This window comes from Myotis nattereri (assembly GCF_964212035.1).
Source record: "Myotis nattereri genome assembly, chromosome: 12".
NCBI lineage: Eukaryota > Metazoa > Chordata > Mammalia > Chiroptera > Vespertilionidae > Myotis > Myotis nattereri.
In genome coordinates this window covers 53597962-53621988 of record NC_138087.1, presented here as the reverse complement: position 1 = coordinate 53621988, position 24027 = coordinate 53597962, and the positions used below count along the sequence as shown (strand labels likewise).

Genomic DNA, 24027 nt, shown 5'->3' with positions numbered 1-24027 from the left:
AAATGTAAGACTGTAAGTTAAATTTATTTATGAATAAATTAGTATATCACAAAAGAAAAAAAAGAGGGACTGAAGAGTCCCAGCTGGCTTGGCTGTGGCTTCAGCACTGTGGACAGAGGCCATGGTCATACCCCGAGCCATGCCTGTGGGTGGGTAGGAAAATGATATACACGTAGCCTTCAGATGGGGCCAGATATCCGTGCTGCTCACTCAGTGCCTTGCAGTGTATGAAGCTCTTTCCTCTTATCTAACTCATTCTATCCTCACTCAACTATCAGCCTGGGAGGCAGACAGAAGAGAGACTATTTTCTAGATGTTTACAGATGAGGAAACTGAGGTTTAGCAATGTCAAACTTCAAGTAACTCTTTGGGTGGGGTGGGACAGAGAACACATTACTCCATGATTAGCAAATTTAGCAGCTGCTGTTTCCCTTGGGGCAATGACTTTCCCTAGAGAGAAGAGGAGTGCACGTGAGTCAACGCAGGCCGGGCGGGTGGGAGTTCGTGTGGAACCAAGGCTCCAGCCAGCCCTAGGAACATGTGGGCGGTCGGTAGGAGGCTTCTGAGGGTCTGAAGTTCCAGTCAGGACTGCCGGAGAGAGGGTAGGGAAACCTTGTCGTTTGGGTGTCCACAGGGGCCCAGCTTTCATGCCTTCTTCTGTCCCAGTGCTTTGCTTCCCCGAGCCTGGAGAAAGGAGAAGGGACCTGTGAGATGTTACTCAGCTGTCTCTGAGCTGGACGGACCTCCATGGGAAACTCCAGGGAGGAGAGGTATGGGAACCCGTGAGTGAATGGGTTGAGCTGTGCAGGTGGTAAGAAATCCTGTGACGTGGCTATGGGCCTGGCTACTTGTATCTGTCTGTTCCCAGCAGGTAGGAAGGGGAGGTGCTGGACCACACAGCAGCTGTGTGTGTGAGGTGTACGTTAGGCAGAGGCCTTTGGCTGTACCCCAGCTCTGCCTGGAACTGTGGGCAGGTGAAGCACATGGGTATGAAGCCCGACTACCTGGTTCCCTGCTTCCTAGCTGCATGACTATAACCTTGAGAGACTTTCAGCATCACTGATCCTCACTTTTCTCATCTGTAATACAAGTCTCGTAGGGTTGTTTCGAAGAGGAATTACTTTATGCTAAGCGCTTTGAACTTCCCAGTGCGTAAAAATGTTAACAATTATTTGTATTTGGCTTGGAGGCAGAGAACCTGCCCCTGAGCCACAGACTGGAGATGCTTTCCTGCTACAGGTCCTGGTTGTGTTCTTACCGGGTAAAGACATGAGTGGGGAGTCCATCGTCCTCTGAAACAGTTTCTCCAGACTGCCATTAACCAACCCTATTATGTCACATTAAAACAACTAGCAAGAATGGGTAAGAAACTCTCAGACAAAGGAGGGCCCAGAAGACCAGGAGAAAACACAGCCAACTAGCTTCCCTACTTGTAGCTCAGCAGGAACTGGGAAGAGAAAAGTGTTTAAAATGGGCCCTTGATGGGAAGGATGGGACTGTACAAAGCAGACAGGCTTAGAAGACTTACTTCTTCCTCAGTTTCCCCAAAAACTCTGGCCTCTTCAGTGCGTCCATGTCCCCTCTGTGTTGGTGATGGAACCCTTGCCTCCTCCCACTCCCACACGTCACTTACTTCTTGGGAAGGTCAGCACCAAGAAAGCTTTAGAAAGAGAGCCATGGGGTATTGTGTTCTTGGAGGCTATAGCTGCTACTGTCTTAGGCTCAGACTCAGGAATTGGCCAATGATAGGAAGTCACACAGAAACTCACCAGATGCCCCAAACAATAGGAAACAGGAAGCTGACATAGCATCACAATCTCTTTATTATGATTTCCACTGTGTTCACCCCCTGGAGCATCAGCTCCTTCTAGAGTGAAAGCTGAGCGTGGGGAGGAGCATGCAGCTGGGATGATGCGGAGACAGGGCTTGGGGATGTTCCCCTCAGCTACTGTCAAGTCACCTTCCTCAGAGAAGCACAGAGGAAGGGCATGAAGGACCACAGGACATAGGATCCCCCACTGTTACTCGAGTGCTCTCAGAACCCACCTCACAAGCCTGAATTGGGCTGAGAGACAGAGCATTGGCCATCTTTTAAAGGAGGCTACGATATGGAAAGGCCTTGATACTTATACCTTGTTCATGTCCGTGGACACACCAACCCATTCTGTGCGCACTGTGATTAGGCTTCTTAGTGGCCCAGACCAGACCTTTCACCGTCTCCATGATCTGGGTCTTCAGGGCACATGGCCCAGAGGGAACAGGTTTTCCTTAGTGCTAGTTGGGTCCAGTGGAAATTCCATAAGCTGTTTTGAAGGTTGCAGAAGCAGTGGCAGCAGGAAAGCAACAGCAGGGAAAGTGCCCAGTCCAGGCATGTGCATTAGTGTCCTCCACTCGGGGGCGTCTCTATTGTCTAGGCTGCAGGCAAGAGCCCAGAGAGAGATCCTGGGCAAATTCACACTAAACGGCCTGGAGAAGGTAGCAATGTTAGTCCACTGTAAGAGAGGGGTGAATGGGTGTGGTTACAGGTGCTGCCAGGATGTCCTGAAATTGTGGCATCAAGGTTGTTCTGCCTCATGGCGCCTTTACCCTGCTGGTTGGAAGAGGACATGCTTGCAGGGCCACTAGAGCCTGCTACCAGTCCTACCTGGAGGTTACTCTTGGCTCTGGGGTGGTCAGGGCTGGTCTGGGGCCCTGCCAGACAGCTTCTGCTGAGCTTCCCTCTTGGCTTTAGGGCTTCCTGGCATCACTCTTACTAAAGCTGTGAGACCTGCAATGGTTGAGGTTGTGCTTTGGCCTAAGAGACCCAGGCACAATCCTGGGCTTACCCCCCCGTGAGGCGTCCTCTTCCCAGGCAGTTTGATTCTGTGCTTCCCATATTGGTGATGGGAATGGGGGAACCCCCAGCGTTGGCCACTCAAACAAGGCCAGGGTGACATCCCACAGGGAGCACCAGGGCCAGAAAGGCCAGTGTCAGCCCTGCGGCCCCAGTCACTTGGGCTGAGGGCAGGAAGAGGCAATGTGCTCATGGCTTTGGCTGTGGCTGTCCTCAAAGGAAGAAGAGCACTTGAGAGTGGGACAGTACCTAGGAGGGAGGGAACTGCTCCATCCCTGGGATCCAAGTGATCATTGCTCAAAAGTGTAGCGCCTGGGTCTGTTGGGGAAGGCTGCTCTTAGCCCAGGAAGCCACGAAGCAGACCTAGAGGCATCATGTGGCCATAGCTACTGTCTCAGCGGACCCTCTGTTGCTGCAGCTTCATTGTGTCATCCAGAGGTCCCTGTCCTTAAATGTGAGCATGGGGAAGAGGACGGTTGGGTGAAAAACAGGCTTGGGCAGATGGTTTTCAGAGGAGCAGATATGTCACTCCAGCTTCTCTTGGTGGGGGGAGGGGGAGTTCTTGGGAAAAGCACTGATCCCAGTTTTGGGCTGCCAGGAAAAGACGGAAACATTTTCTCTTATCCTTCTTAGAGTCAGACAGCAATTTTTGTGCTTGGCAGAATTTCAGACCGTCACAGTGATGAAAGGGCTTGAAAAGGATAGAGAATTGAGTTCACTGGGTTGATAAAAGGGCTCCATGGATTAGGACACTACAAAGGGAAATCCTGAACAGGGGCTGGGGTGGGGCTTCTGCAGCGCTGGATGGGGAGGACTATGGAACCTCTCCTTTGGTAAAACATTAGATGCCCACAGAAGCTGGTTGCTTTTCAATGCTTTTCTGCTTCCTGGGACTCCTGTGGACGGGGGACTCTACCTTTTGCTGCGGGCGATGTTCCCTGTGCCCTCTGCAGCATACCCCTACCAAGGAAGCTTGCTGTCCTGGAATAGGGAGAGGTGATCCCAAATGGGGCCGATCCTGTTGTGGAAGAGCTCCGGGGTCTGCTCTGCCAGGCCTAGGGATCCAGCTAGCCTGACCTGGCCCCTGGCCTTTTACCACTCACCCATGGAAAGCTAGAAGCTGCATCTCCAGAGAGACAGGCATCCCCCTGATCTGTAAAGGTCAGGGAACAAGAGGGTAGACTTCTAGTCCCTGTGACTGATGATGAGGCAGGAGAAAAAACGCTGTCAGTTCTCAAAGTCCAGAGCGTGTCTTTACTCAAAATGCCCTGTCCACGAGATCCAGCAGCCCAAGGCCATTGATGTAGAAAGTGATTTGCCAGGAGAGTAAGCAGGAGGCCCTGTGCTTAATGTGCTTTAATCTTCTTAGGCCTGGCTGCTTCAGATGCAGTCCTTTAGCCCAAGTCATGTGCTTTCTCTTTCTTTTCTTTCTTTTGGCTGGGCTGAATAATGACCCCTCCTACTGATCATCCTGAGAGTATGGGTAAGAAATATTTACAAAAACCTGTGGGTTTTGGACCTGGCCAGTGTGTTCGTTCAGTGGTTAGAGCACTGGCTTGTGCACTGAAGGGTTGTGGGTTCAATTCCCAGTCAAGGGCTCGTACCTGGGTTGCAGGTTCAATCTCTGGGCCCAGTCAGAGCGCGTTTGGGGGTCAACCAATCGATGGGTCTCTCTTACATCAATGTTTCTCTCTCCCCCCTCCCCCTTGTACTCTAAAAATAAATGGAAAAAATAACCTTGGGTGAGGATTAACGACAAAAATCAATATTAAAAAAGCTGTGGGTTTTGAATTTTCCAGGGTCATACACACGAACCCAGCCTCATCTTCTAGCCATCTCATTTTAGTCCTAAATAATCCAACCTCAGCAGCTTCTCGCCCTGCTTCCAGGTCAGGCAGTTTCTTCAGGAGACCATACCATACTCCTCGCTGTGGCTCCCCTCTTTCCTCTAAGCATCTCAACACTGAGCTGTATGCTGCTGCTTTTGTAAACACCTAATTTAGTACAAATTACTTGAGCAATGGAGATATGTTAGCTTCTGCATATAGAGCCAACCCCTCTCAAATAACTCTTGGGAGTCAGATCTGGCTAAACCTGCCATTAGGTTGGAAACAGAAACCTGAACCCAAGGGCCAGGGCTGACCACAACAGGCACCGACTTGAGAACTTAGGAAGGACTGCTGGGGCGTGGGGGCCAGGCTTGGGGGCCTTGTGGCAGCCTCTGCTTGTCCCCAAAGGTCTCCCATTCTAGGCCCAGGCCTTATCCTGGTGGAGAAGAACATGTAGCAAACAGTGGGGAGAAGTAGCCACTCAGGCCGTATCTCAGTGATGGGGAGAAGAGAAAACAGTCCTTCTGTGAGGCTTTGCTGGAATTTTATCTGCTTAAGAGAGCTGAGATGCAGATCCTCGTCTTCGATCCAGCCTCTTACCCTCTTTGCCAGGGTGGTTGAAAGAAGTCCCTCCTCAGAGTTTCTGCGGAGCTGCTCTTTCTTCGTCTGTGGAAGAGGCTGGCTCTGTTCTCCACACAATGGCACACTTTTCTAGGTCTACAGCTGAGTTGAGCTGGAAGCATGAGCCTTCGCCTCTTTTCTTCCATCCAGACCTTGTCCTCACTGGAGCTCAGGCTGCAGGTCTCCCTGGTAGCTGACTTGGGTGAAGCATGTAACACAGAGGGCGGTGACTCCTGCCATCATAACTATTCCATTCAGGCCCCGTGGGCTCTGGGCCATGAGCTCGCATCTGAAAAACAAGGGCCAGGATGGCTCACCTTGATTTTTGGCAGCTCTTCTAAAGACTTTAAAAGGACTTGAATGACCTGGCTAACAAGTTCCTAGACTTCTGGGTCCCTGGGAGGGACTGCCTCCCCCTTTTCTAATTAGGGCTCCACAGACTTGTTACCTTCTCTGTTACCAGGAATTGGAATTTAAGTAAATCATGTGCTGAAGTGCAGTGGTGGTTTTTAACCATTTCCCACCCCAGCACCCCTGAGGGACATAGCACACACCTACCAGAACAGTGGCTCAGCACAGGAGGGATTTTCAGTGGGGGAAAGGGAACCTGTCAGCATCTCCAGGACAGCTCGTGGGCCTGATATGCCCCTTATTAGGAATCGCTTGGCCAGTGTCTTATCTAATGGAATTGGAACTGGCCAATAGAATGGGGTGAGTCAAGACCCCTCATCTATACCAGTGGCTTCACAAAGGAACTTTGGTCCTTTTCAACCAAAAGAACCAGGTCTCTGAAGGCATGGGCTGCAAGGGGTGAGAGTGCAGGCATATACAGGTGCAGTGGTGGGTCCTGTCTATCATGTGGAGGTGGGCGGGTGTGTCCGGGACGGGTGCTGCCACAGCTCCCAGGGCGTCTCCCTGTGGCAGTGCGCTTACTGCCTCTGCTGTGAGGGGAATGGTGATTTCAGTGCCATAACTTGGTGAAAAACTGAAATGCTGGCAGTGCTCCGTCCTCCTAAGCCTCAGTACCCGAGGTTGGTGGGGGAGAGGGAGAAGGGAAAAGGAGAGAACGCCACTGTCCCAGAATTCAGCTTCTCTGCTCCATGCTATCCTGGGGGTTTCAGGTGAATGGCTGCGCTGTTTGGGCGGGCAGCCAAGATGTAGATGACATTCTCCCGCAGGAAGGTAGGCCAGTCCACAGATCTAGAATAGAATCAAAGGGCAGGTTTGTGAGGCTGTTGCAGAGCCCGGAGGCGCATGAGACCTGATCCCAGTGTCAGTGCGGCTGGAGTTGGACAAAACTCCAGCAGCCCTGGATTGTGCCTGACATGGTTATGGCCAACTGTGCTTCCAAGCTGACAGACCAGCTGGCAGGCCCTAAGGATCTGTGGTCAAATGTGCACTCCGGGAGCCTGGTGTCTGAGGTGGGCACTTACTGTCTGGGGGTGACAATGGGCAATGCCCTCTCTTACTTGTGTGTATTGGGGGTTGGGGGAGCACACAGCCAGTTGAGGAGATCCCACTCACCTGGATTCACGCTCTGTGGGCATCAGGGCCTTGTCCTGACTCTTGCTGCTGCTGCTGGCTGGGCTGCTGTCTGCTATGGGACCCACATGGCTGATGCTGTTGGGCATAATGGCATTGGAGTGAAAAGCCTGGCCCCTCCCAAACTCTGGTGAACCCATGTGCACGTCTAGGCTTTCTGATATGGGACAACAGTTTGGAGTAGAGACGGCCCCATGCCTTGGCCAGTAGGGGTCACTGTCCTCTGTCTAATGCACAGGAGGATCCTCTCCTGGCTGTTGGCAGGAGAAGCAGGGAGGTACATTTCCTATTCGTGGCCACTTGGGTGGGAAAGGAGGAGGGTGTGTAGTGGGGGCAGGGATTGGTAGGGAGCGGACCTGACACTGGAGGAAGGAGCCTCTGGGAGGAGTTTGTGGAACCAGGAGTGCCGTGCACGGTGGCACTCTGCCTCACTGATGGTGCTCCCACTGCCCCACGCCAGGAAGGTGGCCCGGGCTCGCTCCCGCTCCTTGACTGTCAGAAGCCTTAACAGAGAGTTCTGAGGAAGAAGAGACAAGTTAAGATCTCGGAGGAAAAAATATTTTGTAAACTGTCAAGCCACAGAGAATTTTACCTCCATCACCACCTCTGCAACCTCCCTTTGCGGCAGCCCAGAGCCTTTCTGGTAACACCAGCATTCGCAGCGGGGTCCAGTGCAGATCAGTCTTCCTTGGGCAGTTTCCTCGGCCTAGGCACTGGGTCACCTGCCACTGGATGGCACCTGAGCCCTTTTCTGGTACTGGTCCCTACTCAGAGAGTACCCGGTGTTCCCCCAACCTGCCCAGCATGCTTCCAGGTGTCTGCCACCCAGTATCCCATAGACATTCACCTCAGCTGCCCCTTACCTGGGGACGCAATTGCTGCAGAAGCAGGAGGGACTCATGGGACAAGAAGTCAGGCCACTCTATGTGTCCTCGATGTTCAGGGTCCAGGGCTGCAAACTGGCGGGCTGCCTGCTCCTCTTGCTCCTCGCTTAAAGCCCTGTCACTGTCCCCCCGCTTTGCTGCTTGGTGGCGGTAGCGCAGGAAGTCCTCCCGCGTCAGAGAGCAATCTATGGGGAGGCACCACGTGCTAGCCATGCCCACTCCTTCCTCATCCGATGGGGCACCTCCATTCACCTCTAGGGTACCCTCCAGAGCCCCTATATCCACAGCTCTTGTAGAGTCTTTATCTCCCATCACTAGAATGACTCAGGCTGTGGCTGGGTGTGGGTGCCCCTGCTGGCCAACAGCTTGGGAACAGGGACCTATTTACCCCTTAATCCCCAAATTCCAAGATATTCCTTTCATCCTGGAAAGTATGATGGAGAAATCAGCCCAGCCCCTCTCCATCCAGCAGCACCATCCGGCCTTACCAGGGATGACTTTGCACTGCTGAAAGGTCTCTGTGAGGCTATACATCTCCTCCTCGGTTAGCAGCAAGTTGAGATTGTTCTGAGAAAGAAGAAAAAGAAGAGCTGAGTCAGTGGCCACACAGGCCAGTAAGAAAGACAGGCCAAAGAGCCAGAGGAATGGAAACAGTATGTCAACTGGAAGGCAATCCTGAGGCCATGTAAAACTAGTCTCCCATTCACAGTCAAGGGGAAAGGGGAAAGGGCTTGCTTAGAGTTGCTCAACTATGGGGCAGGGTCTTCCCCAGAACCAGGTATCCTGACTCCAGACCTGAGTCCCTTTTACTAAAACAGTTATTTAAAATTACTTTCTGAGGTTCTCTGGAAGTGCCTTAGGAAGCTGTTGCAAGCGAGAAAGCGGACTAGAAAGTAGAGTTGTGAATCCCTGGCCCCATCCACCAGGGAAGCTCCATCTTTATCCATTTTAGGGAACTGGCTTCTGTAGTAGATGGTGCTCAAGAGTATTTTAGCTTAAAATAATTTTAACTGTAACTCTGCTCCTAATGGGTTGTATCACTCCAAAGTGGTTTTGAAAGAGATGCCATTATGACAAAGTTCCTAGAATCGAATGAGGTTTTTTTTTTGTGGTGCCATAGAAGTTTTAATTCCAAAAGAGCACTGATGTGTTATTTTGTTAACATTCATTTACAGTATCACAGTCTTTAAAATATCAAAGATTCTTTCTAGTAGGTTATTTCCCTCCTCCCCTAAAATGCCAGCAAAGAATAGGAAGCAGACATTTCATGAATATTCATTTGTGCATTTCATAAAGAACTCAAACCATTCTTTCAGTAAACACTTACTGAGAACGTTGTATATGCTGGGCACAGTGGTGTGTAACGCTGTGAGATGTGCACTAAGGCTGGAGTGTAGCGTATGTGTGTGGGGAAAGCAGGAAGGAATGATAAAAGGGAGGGGAAGTAGGCAGAAGCCTGGCTATGATACCTCAAATACCCTTTATTGAACCCCTCAAATTGGGCCTTTATTCTGAGCGCAAAGGGGAGTCACTGAAGGGTTTTGAAGTGTGGAGTGCCACTGTGAAATTTCTGACTGCTGTGTGGAAAATGGATTAGAGGGGCAAAGCCTGGAGGCCTGGAGAGCAGTTAGGTGGCTGTATATAGTATAGATGAGCGGCTAAACCAAAGCATGAGAATGGAGAGAGTTGAGAGGTATTAGGAAGTTGGATCAATAGGACCTGTTGACCTACTAGATGTGAGGAATTAAAGAGAGAAATAAGTTGGGATTGGTAACTGGGAGGTAGGGTGAAGTGGTATTCACAGAGATAAGAAATGGAAGGAGAACAGGTTTTAGGAGAAAGATAAGTTCATTTGGGGGCATGTTGAATATGAAGTACATGTAAAGCATAGAGATGAATATAAGTCCAAGAGACAGAAAATTTAGTTTTGGACACACAGATTTGAGAATCACTAGTGTTTAGATAAGCGGTTCTCAACCTGTGGGTCGCGACCCTTTGGGGGTTGAACGACCCTTTCACAGGGGTCGTCTAAGACCATCGGAAAACACATATATAATTATATATTGTTTTTGTGATTAATCACTATGCTTTAATTATATTCAATTTGTAACAATGAAAATACATCCTGCATATCAGATATTTACATTACGATTCATAACAGTAGCAAAATTATAGTTATGAAGTAGCAAGGAAAATAATTTTATGGTCGGGGGTCACCACAACATGAGGAACTGTATTAAAGGGTCGCGGCATTAGGAAGGTTGAGAACCACTGGTTTAGATGGTGGCTAGAGGAGGCTAGGGATGTTGTTAAAAATCCTACAGTGCACACAGCTCCCACAACAAAGAATTATTGTGCCATAAATCTCAGCAGTACTGAAGTAGAGAAATCCTGTCCTAGCTCTTGGACCCTTACATCTACTATTGGAAAACTCTTTAGGTCACTGCCTAGAAACCGGTGTTCTAAGACTGAGCCTCCAGAAACAGTGCCATGTCCTCTGAGGTGCAACAGCCCACAGCCCCTGCAGTCCAGGCTCACACAGTAGTGGCAGCTCCAGCCTGTTTCCGTGTGTGCCATCTCGGTCACCTCTGCCGCGCTGTCTCCTTGGATGTAGCCCATGCGACGCAGGCAGCCGTCATGAAAAACCCTGGTGCAGACCCTGCACGGGAAGAGGCTCTCGGCCGTCCAGACCTCACAGACATCACACATCTCATCACTGACGACCTGGGGAAAGATGGCAGGAATGAATGGGGATGTGCAGCAAGATCCTCCGGCCACCAAGCACAGAGCTCCCCATATAGGGCTGAGTCTCCCTGGAGCAGCCGAGGGAAACAGCTCCAACTGGAGGCAGTGTTAAGGCAGTATTTCTCATCTTGTCTCTGGAAGACAAGAACCAGCAGGCTCTTCCAGCTGCTCAGGCCTGTGTGACCATGTTTCTCAACAGGAATGCTACTACCATTTTTGGAAAGAATAATCTGTTGTGAGAGATTGTCCCAGGCATTGCCGGACACTTAACATCCTGATTTTCTTGGCACCAAATACCAGTAGCAACTCCCACAGTTATCGTGACCTCCCCAAACTCTCCCCACCCCACTAATTTCCAAATGCTCCCTCCACGGGGTAGTACTATCCCTAAGGTGGGAAGGCTGGTGGAAGACCTGCCAAGGTGCCATTCCTTGTCGCCTTCTGCCTCAAGTCTTTCACTAAGACTAATCCAGCATGTAACTAACCATTTTATTCTTGTGGCAGAAACTCAAAGATCGTTCTAGAGTGAACGCCATCTTTCTGGTTTTGAGTCTCACTTTAACCATACCCAGGCCTCCCTGTCCTGCTTCCTGATCCTCAGAAGGTCTAAAACTTGGTGAATCTTCCCTAACTGGACACTCACAGGCTCTCTGGGTTCCAAGCAGATCTCTGGAGGCTTGTCATCATCCAGCTTCCGGGTAGGGCGGATGAAGGCAGGAGGGGTAAAACGATTGTTCCTGTCAAACTCCTCAGGTTCCACTCCGCGCCCGTCTCGGAGCCTCTCCCAGGCTGCACGGTTGATGCTGCTCTCTTCTTGGAGCACGGAGGTGCTTGCCTCTGCTTCTTTCTCCTCCTGCACCTCCTGGACAGAGCCCTCTACAGTGTCATGGTGGGACCCTGGAAGCTCACCTGTGCGTTGGTTGGAAGGCCTGTCCCGCAGCCCATCCTTGAAAGCAGACACGGCCAGGCTCACCTTCTGCACCTGCTCCACTGTCTGCCGCTTGGACATCAACACCCCCATGGCTCTGTGAGCAAAAAGCAGAGGGGCCCGGACTCAGCTAATGGCTGACCATGTTGAGCCAATCAGCTTCAAGCATTTACCTAAGTGGCAAATGTTATTAAATAGCTTCTCTCTCTCTCTCTCTCTCTCTTAGAGAGTAGAAGGGAGGGAAGGAGAGAAACATTGATGTGAGAGAGACATATCAATTTGTTGCCTCCTGCACATGCCCAGACTGGGTGGGATTAGACCTGCAACCCAGGTACGCGCCCTTGACCGGGAATTGAACCTGTGACCCTTAGTATGTGGACTGATGTTCTAACCACTGTGTAACATAGGCCAGTGCAGTTTCTTTTTTTTTTCTAACTCGGTAGTGGTGGGGAGGAAAGAGCAATTGTTAAGGAGTCAGAAGACCTTGGTTCTACTTCTGACTGGTCTTGTGACTTGGTTTTTCCCCCCATCTATGAAATGAGGCTCTTGGCTCACTGTACTTCATAGGGCTGTCATGAAGATAACATTAGTTCATGGGCTTACCTGTGCTTAGTAGACTGGGAAGCACGATGGTATTATCCATCCTGTCCCAAAGCCAGTTAGGTTCAGGGATCCCAGGCCTCCACTCCTTTGAGGTAGTTGGAGACCTCAGAGCCCAAGTCTCTCTTCTGCCCCACAAGATGACCCAAGGCTTAATGTAAGACTACAGCAACATATTTCAGCCTTCCGATTTAAGGGAAGCTCCTCCAGTAAGAGCTGTGCACAACCCACCCAGGGATAATCCACATCAAATGCCTACTTTTTGAGTCAGAGTGAATGAACTCCTATTTCCAGAGGATTCCTGAATAGGTAGTCAGGAAACGCTACCATGTGGTCAAAGTCACAAACTCTCCTTTGCCCCCTAATTAATAGCTGTGCCTCTTTAGGGGTCTGTTTATCTCTTAGTCCACCCAACAACTGGCCCATGACAAGCTCTAAGGTGCTTCTCACATTTGTGAGGCTTTATTCATGTCACTCCCACATTTTTCTGCTTTGATTTTTCTGAACCTTTCAAGAAAGGTCCATATCCTTTACAGGTTAAAAAGTAACGTCATCCCTGCTCTTCCTCTGCAGAGCATGGCACTGGAAATTGAGGGCACATTGCAAAGCTGTTTGCTATTTCCCAGCCTGAGGGGCCTTAGTGGATTCAGCTGGGGTGGGGGTGGGGAATGCTTGTTCTACGTAAAGTGGAGCAGAGTCCATGTTAGCCTTGCTCTCTATCCATTATAATCAAGGCTTATTGAACAGTACTTTGTGCAAGGCACTAACCACTCACCATAGAAAACAGAAGACAGGAGAAGTCTTACCACTCAAGCTACTTAATATCAAAACTCAGAGAAGAATAAGACAAAGTGCTGAAGTGCTTAAACGAAGTGAGACCACACTACTGGGAGTCAGTGTGGATCCTGAAGGATGGGTCAGAAGTTACCCTCTGTTTGTTTGTGGGAAAAGGTGACAGAGGGTAGGAGAAAAGGTTAGGGCCAATTAGAAGGCTATTATAATAGTCCAGACAAGATGTAGAGGGTTTAAACGGAAATGATGGCAGCAGGAATGATGATGACTAAGTGTATTTGATAGCATGTAAATAGAATTGGAGAAACTTAGGAATAAAATAATTGATTGGTCAAGGGTAAAGAGAGAGAGGGTAGTTTTATATTTACTTTCCAGCTTTATTGAGATATAAGTGACATATAACATTGTATAAATTTAAGGTGTACAATGTGATGATTTGATACACACACACACACACTCACACACACACACACCCACACTAGGGGCCCAGTGCACGAATTCATGCAACTTGAAAGGAACTGTGGGCCACAAGGCTGCGGTGGGCACAGGGGCGGGTCTCGGCCCATCCTCCAAGCCCTTGCCCAGCCCCTCCTGCTATGGCCCCTGGTCCCCTGTATGCTGGCAGCCTTGCTCCCGCCTCTGCTCCCATGCGCTGACAGTGCAGGCCGCTCGCACCGCTGAAGGCGCAGAGTGATTGGGGCCAGCGCCAGGAGTGGGTGTGAGCAGGCCGGCGCTATCAGTGGGTGCAAGTGGCCGCTGCTGCCCTGATCGCCCTTCAGGAGCAGGGGGAGGTGGAGAAGCCTTCAGGGACGATCAGGGCTGGCAGCCGCTGCTCGCACCCGCTGATGGCGCCCAGGGAGCAGGGCAGGCGCTGGGCATCAGCAGCCGGTGCGTGTGGGGCCAGCGCTGGCAGCAGGTGCAAGCACCAAGCGGGACCATGGCGTGTGGGAGCAAAGAATTTTCAGTAACCACTAGAGGCTCACCCTGCTGACAGCGACTGGCGCCCCGCCTTGGTCTGTTGCCCTCGCTCACCTGCTCCACCATCCCGCCGTGGCCAACGCCCGCCATGTTTTGTGCACACCCCCTGGTGGTCAGCACACATCATAGCTACCAGTTGTTTGGTTGTTTCACCATTCGGTCTATTAGCATATTAGCCTTTTAATATATAGGATTGTGAAGTTTTACTATAATAATGTTACTTAGCACATCTTTTACTTCACATAATTATTATATTGTTGTTATGGTGAGAACATTAAAGTTGAACTCTTATTGCAACTTTCAAGTATATAATACAACATTGTTAACTAAAGTCATCATGCTGTACCTTAGATCCTGGAACTTACTCATCTTGTAACTGAATGTTTCTACCCTTTAGCCAGCATCTCCCCATTTCTCCGATCCTCCAGTGTCTGGTAACCATCTGTTTCTATGAGTTCAATGTCTTTTGATTCCACATATAAGTGAGACTATACAGTATTTCATTCAGTCTTTCTCTGTCTGACTTATTTTTTTATATATATATATTTTTATTGATTTTTTACAGAGAGGAAGGGAGAGAGATAGAGTCAGAAACATCGATGAGAGAGAAACATCGATTAGCCGCCTCCTGCACATCCCCTATTGGGGATGTGCCCGCAACCCATGTACATGCCCTTGACCGGAATTGAACCCGGGACCCCTCAGTCCGCAGGCCGACGCTCCATCCACTGAGCCAAACCGGTTTCGGCCTGACTTATTTTTTAAAATAATTTTTATTGAATTTATTGGGGTGACATTGGTTAATAAAATTATATAGGTTTCAAGTGTACAATTCTTTAAAAATGTGACCTAATGAGGGTATCCAGCCAGGCTGGGGTTGGGGGTTGGGGTGGAGAGGAAGGCACATGTGTATGTTAGAGCTTTTGTGGAGGCTATGGACCTAGGGGATTCTTGAAGAGGAAAGGCCTATGTTCCCCTCACAAGCACAGCTGTGCTCTATAGTTAGGTGGGAAAGCAAGTCCCAGTAGGCAGTGAGAAGAGCAGGAACAGGCACGCCACACCAAGAGGGACAATGCAAAATGACACGCACCTTCACTGCAGACCTTCCTCATGATCAATTACTATTTCCAAGGCCACAATATTTTCCTCAGAAACCTTTTGTGGTATGTTTTCCAAAATTCTTAACTGTGACCCATAGTAAGAGATGTAGTTTATGATGTGAACCTGTACACACATAGTTATAAACACATGTTCATAGATCTGAAACTGAACCCAAACTTTTGTGAAACAATCCTACTTTTACTATACGTGCTGTTCTCTGAGATTTTCTATCTTCTCTATTCTATTTTATTAAAATAACCCTGATAGTGACTCTCTAAAATGATTTCATGACTTGTGAATGGGTCTGGACCTGCAATTTGAAAAAACACAGCCTTAGGATCATTTTACATTTTTGATTAGAGAACTACACTCTTTGTTGTTGTTAATCCTCATCCGAGGCTACTTTTTCCATTGTTTTTAGAGAGAGTAAAAGGGAGGGAGAGAGGCTTCAAAACTGAGGCTATGATCCTTAATGCTTAACAGAGAGGCTCAAACCTGCATACAAAAGACACCTTGACTAACAGCAAAAATGTGCTGAAATATTCAGGATGTGTACCATCAGTGTTTGAGAAATTGACAACATCAGGTCTGATTTCCAGAGGAACAAGTGGTAGTGATTAGCGATGGTAAAAAATGCCTGGTGAGAAAACCCTGGGCTCCCCTGTGCTGGAAGAAATCCTAGGAAGAAGAGAGAGTTAAAAGGAAATCAAGTTACAAAGGTCCCATAAATTATACCTAATGATTACTTGTTTGGCTGGTGGGTATAATTGGGGCTTTCTGCCTCCCTAACAAGGATGAAAGGGATAAAAAGACATTGTCCTCAGAATGCTATGACTGTCAGAGAATTTGTGGCATCTAGGGAAGGCTTGGAAAAACCCTCAGGGGGCAGGAGCAGGTGGTGAGAATGGCAGAAGGATAAGAAGGCAGAAGGTAGAATAGGGCTGTCTGATCTGGAGGAAATGAAAATAGATGACAACCAGAATCTTTCTTAGGGTGAGAGAAGTCTGTGTAGATGTATTTGTCAGGCAGTGAGGCATATGTGTGCAGCTTGGAATGTGTGCGCAAGACACGCCCATTCTCCGCAGAGCCCGTGCGTACACCGGCAGTGGGATTATTTATAAGGGCACCGTGGAGGGGATAGGAGGAGGAGGGGCTGCTCCGCAGCCAGAGCTGGTAGAGAAATAGGAAGGCCATAAAGATTCATAGCTGTGAGGAGCCTGGGGCACAGCCTTCCTACTGGGCAGGAGTCTCCACGCTTGGCACGCGGCTTGCTGGCGGCTTGCTCGCTTTCAGCTGATTCTTGATGTGGGAATGGCAGCTGTCTGGAAAAGGCTCAAAAGCAACTAAAAGTGATTGCCTGGATGGTTATGAGGGCTTCCCTAGGCAGGAGCAAGACAAAGAAAACCTCTGAGTTGAGGGACAGGAAAACCAACCGAGTGGGTTGAGCAGGTGGGAAAAGGAATCCTAGTTTTTCACTGAGACCAAGAGGGAGAAAAATCTAGATGGTTCCCCTGCTTTCCAGGGAGTGGGTGTTCTAGAAATCTTTGTTGGAGTAAATGTTGCAGAGATGACCGGGCAACGTAAGCTTATTTGAGATCATGGTATTAGCCGCCTTTTTCTTCCTCAGCGTTGGCCAGAGAGACTGATCTGGCAAAATTTTCAAAACTCAGTTCTAGAAACTGCACAGTCACCAGCTCATCTCATCTACTCTGCTTCCCCAGAGGTGAACCACCCTAATAGTGAGTCAGGGCTACTGGGGATGAGAACAGGTAACCATACAATAGTTATGGGTAATTTCTTCGACAAATTCCAGAATTTTGGAATGCAGTCAGTGTCTACAACCACAATACTAAGAAAAGAGACTCATATTCCCAAACTGAATGGTCCCCGGCACTGTGGCCTGGCCCACAAAGGGCAGCTGCCTAAGAGCGTGTGCCGGAAGCCCGCAGCTTGGTGTGGGCTGGGTTTTGGCTGGCGACACCTAGTACCACAGCATCTGCACATAAGGTGAAAGCTTCAAGGTATCTGACATCTGGCTCCAGGGAGCATGTGCCTGAAAGACAGCCTCAGAGAAAGCCACATACCTCACACAGGAGACGACCAGCCACAAGGATACTGAAATACAAGCAGCACCTGGGCCTAAAAATGCAGAACGCACAGGCCAGGCTTTAAACTCACTGTGGACATTAACATCTCCCTTGAGACCTTAAACAAAAACCACCAGAAAGAGTCCCCTTACCTTCTGCTGGTCTTTGAGGAAATTCAAGCCCCAAATGGTCTGGCTGTTCTCCAGTGACGAGGTGTGGCTTTAGGAATCGGTGCCTCACGACAGTGCTCCTGCTCTACTCAGCCATGTTGTTGCTTGGCAGGAGCCTACAGACGTTTAGTTTTCATGTTTTACAGACCCTAACGGGGTCTACCTGGAACCTCCCTCCATTCGCTGATGCTCAGCCAGCACAGCGGCACCGGCTTCAGTCAGCCCAGGAAGGCACGCTCATTCCAACTGCACAAGGAGAAGGGCTGAAGAATGAGCAAAGCTGTCTTCCTGCGCTCAGCTCAAGAGAATGGGATGTGAGGGAGGGCCTGTTGTTGTCTAATATTTTCTGAAAGCCCACACGGCTCTAATATGCATGAGGACAAAATTACAGGCATGATCTTTAGCCTCAGGGGGCCAGGATGAGTCTTCATGAAAAGCTACAGTGCTAGCTTCCCACAGAAGCAGAGCAGCAGTTAAGGAACAGCACACCATCAGTGATTGGCTGGTGTGATTGCACTTAGCCAGCAGGGCTTTTCAGTAAGATGGAGAGGCACTCCTCGTTCTCTGCACTGGGGCCCTGAAACACCTATTCAGCCCCATTTAATGCCCTAATGACACCATAATGATCACAACCTGCTTGTTTGTGGAGTCTACAAATATTTGATGAAAGCAGCCTACTATGTGCCAGGCACAAATCAAGCACTCAACTGTCGGTAGAATGACAAATGGAACCTCACTCAGCCTGAGAGTGCAGTGTATGTGTGTGTGTAGGGGGCATAAGTATGGGATTTAAAAAAAAGAGGTGTTGCTTGAGCTAAATTTTGAAATATGAGTAGGAGTTACCCCAGTGGATAAGGGAGAAAAAAAGCATTCCAGGAAGAGGTAAAAGCACATGCCAAGGCATGGAGCTATATGGGGACTCCCATCACGGCTCAGACGGTATGAAGCCAGCTGGGTGCTGAATCGTAATAGGCGAGGAAACTTGTGTTCACATAAGGAACAGCCTAAAGAAATGGTTTGAGATAGTAGGCTTAAAAGTATTTGTTTAAAAGAGTATATAAATGTCGATTTTCAGGGAGAAAAGAACCCCAGAGAATTGGATTTTCTGAGGCCAGGAAGCAGGATAGCTCTGATAAGTCCCAGGGCTGACCACCCAGCAGGAAACTCCTCTTTATAGCCTAAGAGCTAGTAAGAGGTGACTGTAGTGAATCACTGGGGCTTTTCCTTTCCCTCTAGGAGACCCCTAAGCCTGATTAGAAGGAAAAAAAAGAAAAAGAAAAAAAAGGAAAACGAAAAGGGAAAGCAAGCAAGCCAGTCAGCCTACACCCTGTTGTTTTAGTGAGAAAACCCCAGTGAGATGAAACATTTCTCAAACCAGAGGTTATGTATATAAAAGGGCTTTATATTTATACCTCAAATATAAGGTACGGTCATATTATCATAAGAAGTCAAGAGTGTGGCTGGTTTACTCAAGGTAACGTGGGCAGGGCAATGGCAGGGGGGCTAAGAATGAGCTGCCAGAGGAGGCATAGCATGGTTGCATTTCAGTGATGCTTGGGAAAAGGCAAACACCACACTGACTCCTGTGGATATTCTGCGAAGCTGTAATTTCCCCCTTACTTTCCTTACTCTTTATAGTAAATGATTAAAGAAATGCAGACTGAGTCTATGAGAACTCCTCAAGGGCAAGGAACTCTCATTATTACCTAGCATAGTGCCTGGTAAGTAGTGCACTTAGTAAACATATGTGGTTCTCTGAGGGGATTGCTGGAAGGGAAGGAGGATGGAGGGAGGGGTTATAATGGAAAAAATAATCATGTCTCCAGCTGGACAATGATGGTCTTGGTTTCTTGGTCCAAAGCCGGAAAATAATTCCTGTCAGCACTGGTCATTAAGATTGAGGGGTGGAGTGGATAACGATGCCCCGTCAGCAATGAATAAATCAATCTGGGACGTGAGGGTAGCAGAAACCAAGAGCACTGCTGGAGAAAAGCATGTGGGACTGGGCGATCATAGATTCCGTAGCTATGAGAAAGGAAACGATTTGCATGAATATGATTCCCTTAGGAACAGGTATGCTGAGGGGGGATACAGGGCGTAGGGGAAATGGACTAGGGAAGGTCCTACTACTCATGTTTGAGGAAAAGGAAGCACTGTCAAAAAGACGGCAAATGCGGGAGGAAGAAAATCATAAGAATGTGGTGAGAGAAGATTTGGAAGATTAAAGACCGTCCAGGACATTGGTATATACCTGAGTGAGATTGGTTGGGCCATTCTCTCCCCTTGTCTTTCCCTTTGTAAAGATCATTTTTTTTTTGTTTTTGTTTTTCTTTGAGAAGATTAAGGCACCTGGTTACATCCTTCACACCCACTCTGGAATGATTTGGTTTGCAAGCTCATGTTGTGATTAGGGGACAGTTAGACCGTATGCTTAGGAGATGATATCCAAGGTCCAGTATTTGGGGAGCATCTGGAGCCATCCGGCAAATTTCCCAGGGTGATGAGTGGGGGCGATGCCAAGAGCCCTCAATGAAAAGACCAGTTTAGGAATCAAACTCAAACCACTAATCTCCGAATTGGAGCAAAGATCATATTTGCAGGTTTGCTTCTTCTGATTTCCTTTAAAAAGACATATCCCTGTTTATTTTGGTGTCTTACACGGATGAGAGGGGTTCGAACTGAAAGGGGATTATAAACAGCTCTGCAGTGGGGAGGCGCTAGGATAAACCTTTGTCCGCTTACCCCACGGAGCTGTGCAGGAGGGGCCACACCCAGGCTTCAGGCGGCCATCAAGTTAAAAAAGAAAAGCTAACAATGGGCAAAACAGGTTGTCCTGTTTTCTCACAGGCCTGATCTCTCTTCTCGCTATGTGTAACCCCCGCCCAAGGAAGCCACTTCTATTAAAGGAAGATGTCAGTAGGTTGGGGTGAGTGGAAGAAGAGAGGAAGGGGAACAGAAAAGCTCTCTCGGAATAGCTCTGTGGAGAATTCCATTGCTTAGCTTCCGCACAACTCCAATTTTTCTTTTTTTTTTTGGCCAAGAAACTAGTCTATCCTTGATTCCCAAATTCACACCTTAGGATTCAGGTGGAATGAAAGCAAGACCACAGCTGAGGGGCAAGATGAGGGTGCATTACCATGTCAGATGCAGACCCTTTGCAGTCCCCACCCTCCTCCTCCTCCTCATGCTGAGGCACTATGGGGCACAAGTGTCCTGAGTGGTACCTGATGACCAATGTCTGCTGGTGCATGTAGTTAGATGGCCACCGGACAGTGGGTCATGCTTCCTAAAAATGATCCTGTCTCTCCTTCTCTCCCTCAAGGATTCTGTAGCCGGGAGGGTTGTCTCAGGACACTCCATCCTCTGAAGGGTTCCCCTAGCTCCGAGGAGCAAGTCCTGTCAGAGACCACACCCAGAGGCCTCTTCGAAACCCAATCAAGCCCAGAGCCAGCCAGAGGCATCCTCACAGTGAGGTTGCCAGTGGAGGAAGCCACACCCTGAAACCTGGAGATTCAGTGCGAATCAGTTCCCGCAGCAGTCTCACCCTCAGTGAAAATCTCCGCATCCTCTTAGTTCATCATCACACTTCCTGAGCACACACGACTGCAAAGCCCCATGCGTGGTGCCTTAATGCAACTTGTTTAAAAACATACATTCTGGTTTCTGCCTCTCCCGGACACTTTTCCCCCCCAACTAAACTAAACACACACAACAACAACAACAACACACCACACAGATTTCATGATTCCAAGCTTTGTAACCTTGGGCAAATTGCTGAACCTCCCTGAGTCTAAAGAGCCTCATGTTTAACAGGAGATAATTTCAAGGCTGCTGTAAGCATTATATAAGGTGCTAAACATCCCTGGTGTAGGATTGGCACCCAGGTGCTCAGGAATCCTACCTCTCCTTCCTTCCTTCCCTCCCTCAAAGGCCTTTCCTGCCAGGACCTGCCAGATTCGGTTGTTGCACCTGAGTTTACTCCTCCCTCATGGTCAACGCCAGGGATTCAGATCTCCTTCCTGTGCTTCCGAGGCCTCACTGGTCCTTCCCGTCCTCGAGCCTTGAGCTCTTACAGAAGTTCCTGCCTCCACTGAAATCCAGCTTGCAGCCAACTGGGCTACCACCAAGAGCAAACATCCTAACGAGGGGCAATGGACAGAGGCAGCAGCCCCACCAGGTCCCCACCTCGGGGCCACACCGGAGGGACACAGGTTAGGGCACATCGCGTCCGAAGGGCGGTCAAGGCCCAAGTCCTCCGGGCAGATGGGCAGTTCCTCCTGGCCGGGATCCCACAGCAGGACCCCCTCCTCCCAGGCAGAGGTTCCTTCCGGACCGGTCCCCCTGGAAGTACTGGTCCTCTGTGGGGTCCACCCCCCACCGCGCAGGCTCCGGAGGCTCCGGGAGGGTCTCCCCTGTTCCCAGATGATCTTCCACTGGGGCAACTCCAGAGACTACCCATGCCCTCCCGCAGTCGCACAGCCGCTCTCTGGGGACGTTGCCACCGGCCTCCGCATGGCAGCCAGCGCGGAGCGGCCCTGGGAGTCTCCATTCACACCGGGGGCGCTCCCAAAGGGTGGAGGCAGCAGAAGTCAGGTCCACCCATCCACACAGGGACCCCTGCGGGGCGGCCTCCGCACTGCACCTCAGAGTCCCCCAGGGTCCCCGCCGCCCCCGACCCCGCTTACCCGGACTGTCAGGGTGCGGGACGCGGTCCGGGTGGCGGACTACACCGCTGGCCCCGCGTCACCCATGGCCGCTGGGGAGCCGGCGTGCGGGGTGCTGGGTGCTGGGGCCGAGCCGGGAGCCGCGGCGCGGGCGGAGCGCAGGCTGAGGCGGCGGCGGTGCGCGCTCGGAGCACACCCACCCTCCCCGCCCTCCGCCCCGCGCGCCTGCGGGACTGCGGCGCGTGCGCCCGCCGAGACCACCGCGGGGCCGGGGGTGCGCCCGCCCCGCCCCGCCCCCTGTGCCTCCGGGCTCGGCCCTCGCGGCTCAGCGGCGACCTGGCACCGGGGTGCGGCGCTGGGGGGCCGTGGAAAGGCGCCCCCGGCCAGCGCCCGGCTCTGCGGCGCGGGGACTGCGCCAGCGCGGCCGCCCGCGGCAAGGTCAGTGGCCTCCGGGAGGAGGCGCCCCGGGAGGGTCCCGGCCGGGCCGAGGCTGCTGTCAGCGCCCGCCCGCCGGCGCTCGTGGGGCCCGCACCTGGCTAGGGAAGTGGGAGTGACGCACCTCGCATCCCCTACCAAGTTGCTCACTCGGGCATCCCGGCCTGCCACCCTGGCCGGGCACTCACCTTCGCAGGACGCCCCTATGAAGGTCCAAATGAGCTGTGACAGAATGCTGGGCTGGCCCGGCCCAGCTCTTCCCGGGGCGTTTTCTTAAATTATGGGCCTTTCGTTTCCAAGGGCAGAGCCGTACTGTCTGTAATGTATGTAACCCACTTTTTGCTGCAGCAACCTCTTCCCTCAGACTATCTGCACAGCCAGCTCGTCGGGAGGCCAGCAGTTCGGTAATGCATGCAACATGCCCTGCCCCAAACTACATGCTCTGACGAGGGCGAGAAAAAAGATCAGGTCATAGAGCCCTGGCCACTAGTCCTAAAGAAATAACTGAAGATACTTAAATAATATGACAAGAACCCTTTTGTTTAAATCAATTGCATTTACATTTTATACAGACTTTCATTTTCTTGTGCATTCAGTTTCTATATCTCAGATACAATTCACATCATCATGTTTTTGAACATCTGGTATTTGTTACACCCTGTTCTAGAGGATAAAAAAAGAGTCCGCTTTGTCCTTAACAACATAGAACTTACCAATGAGGGATATAAGGTAAATATGGTGCACATATTGCTATCACTTTTTTCTTTCTTTTTTTAAAAAATATACTTTTATTGATTTCAGAGAAGAAGGGAGAGGGAGAGAGAGACAGAAACATCAATGATGAGAGAGAATCATTGATTGGCTGCCTCCTGCAAGCCCCCTTTGGGGATGAGCCCACAGCCTGGGCATGTGCCCTTGACTGGAATTGAACCTGGGACCCTTCAGTGCGCAGGCTGTAACTCTATCCACTGATCCAAACCAGCTAGGGCTCTTTCTTTCTTTCTTTTTTTTTTTAATTTTAATTTTTTTATTTTTTAATTAAATCTTTATTGTTCAGATTATTGCATTTGTTCCTCTTTTTTGCCCCCCATAACTCCCCTCCTCCCAGTTCCCGCCCCACCCTCTGCCCTCACTCCCCACCCACTGTCCTCATCCATAGGTGCAGGATTTTTGTCCAGTCTCTTCCCGCATCTCCCACACCCCTTTCCCCCCCAAGAATAGTCCATTCCCTTTCTATGTCCCTGATTCTATTATAATCACCAGTTCATTCTGTTCATCAGATTATTTATTCACTTGATTCTTAGATTCACTTGTTGATAGATGCATATTTGTTGTTCATAATTTGTATCTTTACCTTTTTCTTCCTCTTCCTCTTCTTAAAGGATACCTTTCAGCATTTCATATAATCCTGGTTTGGTGGTGATGAACTCCTTTAGCTTTTCCTTATCTGTGAAGCTCTTTATCTGACCTTCAATTCTGAATGATAGCTTTGCTGGATAAAGTAATCTTGGTTGTAGGTTCTTGGTATTCATCACTTTGAATATTTCTTGCCACTCCCTTCTGGCATGCAAAGTTTCTGTTGAGAAATCAGCTGACAATCGTATGGGTATTCCCTTGTAGGTAACTGAGTTTCTTTCTCTTGCTGTTTTTAAGATTCTCTCTTTATCTTTTGCTCTTGGCATTTTAATTATGATGTGTCTTGGTGTGGTCCTCTTTGGATTCCTTTTGTTTGGGGTTCTCCGCGCTTCTTGGACCTGTAAGTCCATTTCTTTCACCAGGTGAGGGAAGTTTTCTGTCATTATTTCTTCAAATAGGTTT

General features: G+C 49.7%; 2 protein-coding genes across 6 annotated transcripts in view; one reads left to right on the top strand and one right to left on the bottom strand.

Annotated features, from left to right (window-relative positions):
* Positions 1–1806: 1806 nt before the first annotated feature.
* Positions 1807–22628, bottom strand: PHF24 (PHD finger protein 24). Of its 4 annotated transcripts, none has more exons than XM_081103669.1 (9): positions 22398–22628; positions 11428–11479; positions 11098–11316; positions 10248–10433; positions 8198–8276; positions 7689–7894; positions 7182–7342; positions 6808–6903; positions 1807–6483 (listed from the first exon to the last, which is right to left on the bottom strand). In XM_081103669.1, the coding sequence occupies exons 2-9, from the start codon at positions 11473–11475 to the stop codon at positions 6387–6389; spliced, it is 1092 nt and encodes a 363-aa protein (XP_080959795.1). In that variant the 5' UTR covers positions 11476–11479; positions 22398–22628; the 3' UTR covers positions 1807–6386. The 4 variants fall into 4 exon arrangements, with proteins under 4 accessions (XP_080959795.1, XP_080959794.1, XP_080959793.1 ...); XM_081103668.1 differs by lacking the exon at positions 22398–22628 and adding an exon at positions 21796–22001; XM_081103667.1 differs by having other exon boundaries at positions 11098–11479; positions 22398–22594.
* Positions 22074–24027, top strand: part of LOC308528141 (C-C motif chemokine 21-like) — a 75140-nt gene continuing 73186 nt past the window's right edge. For both annotated transcript variants that reach the window (XM_081103676.1, XM_081103677.1), the window contains exon 1: positions 22074–22212. The gene's annotated coding sequence lies outside the window, so the exon portion shown is untranslated. The remainder of the gene's footprint in view (positions 22213–24027) is intronic.

Coding starts and splice junctions, on each gene's coding strand:
- PHF24 (XM_081103667.1), bottom strand. CDS start 11,475: ATGGGGGTGTTGATGTCCAAGCGGCAGACAGTGGAGCAGGTGCAGAAG. Junction 10,434..11,097: donor GCTTGGAACCCAGAGAGCCT/GTGAGTGTCCAG, acceptor ATCTTTCCCCAG/GTCGTCAGTGATGAGATGTG. Junction 6,904..7,181: donor GCTCCTTCCTCCAGTGTCAG/GTCCGCTCCCTA, acceptor TATGCCCAACAG/CATCAGCCATGTGGGTCCCA.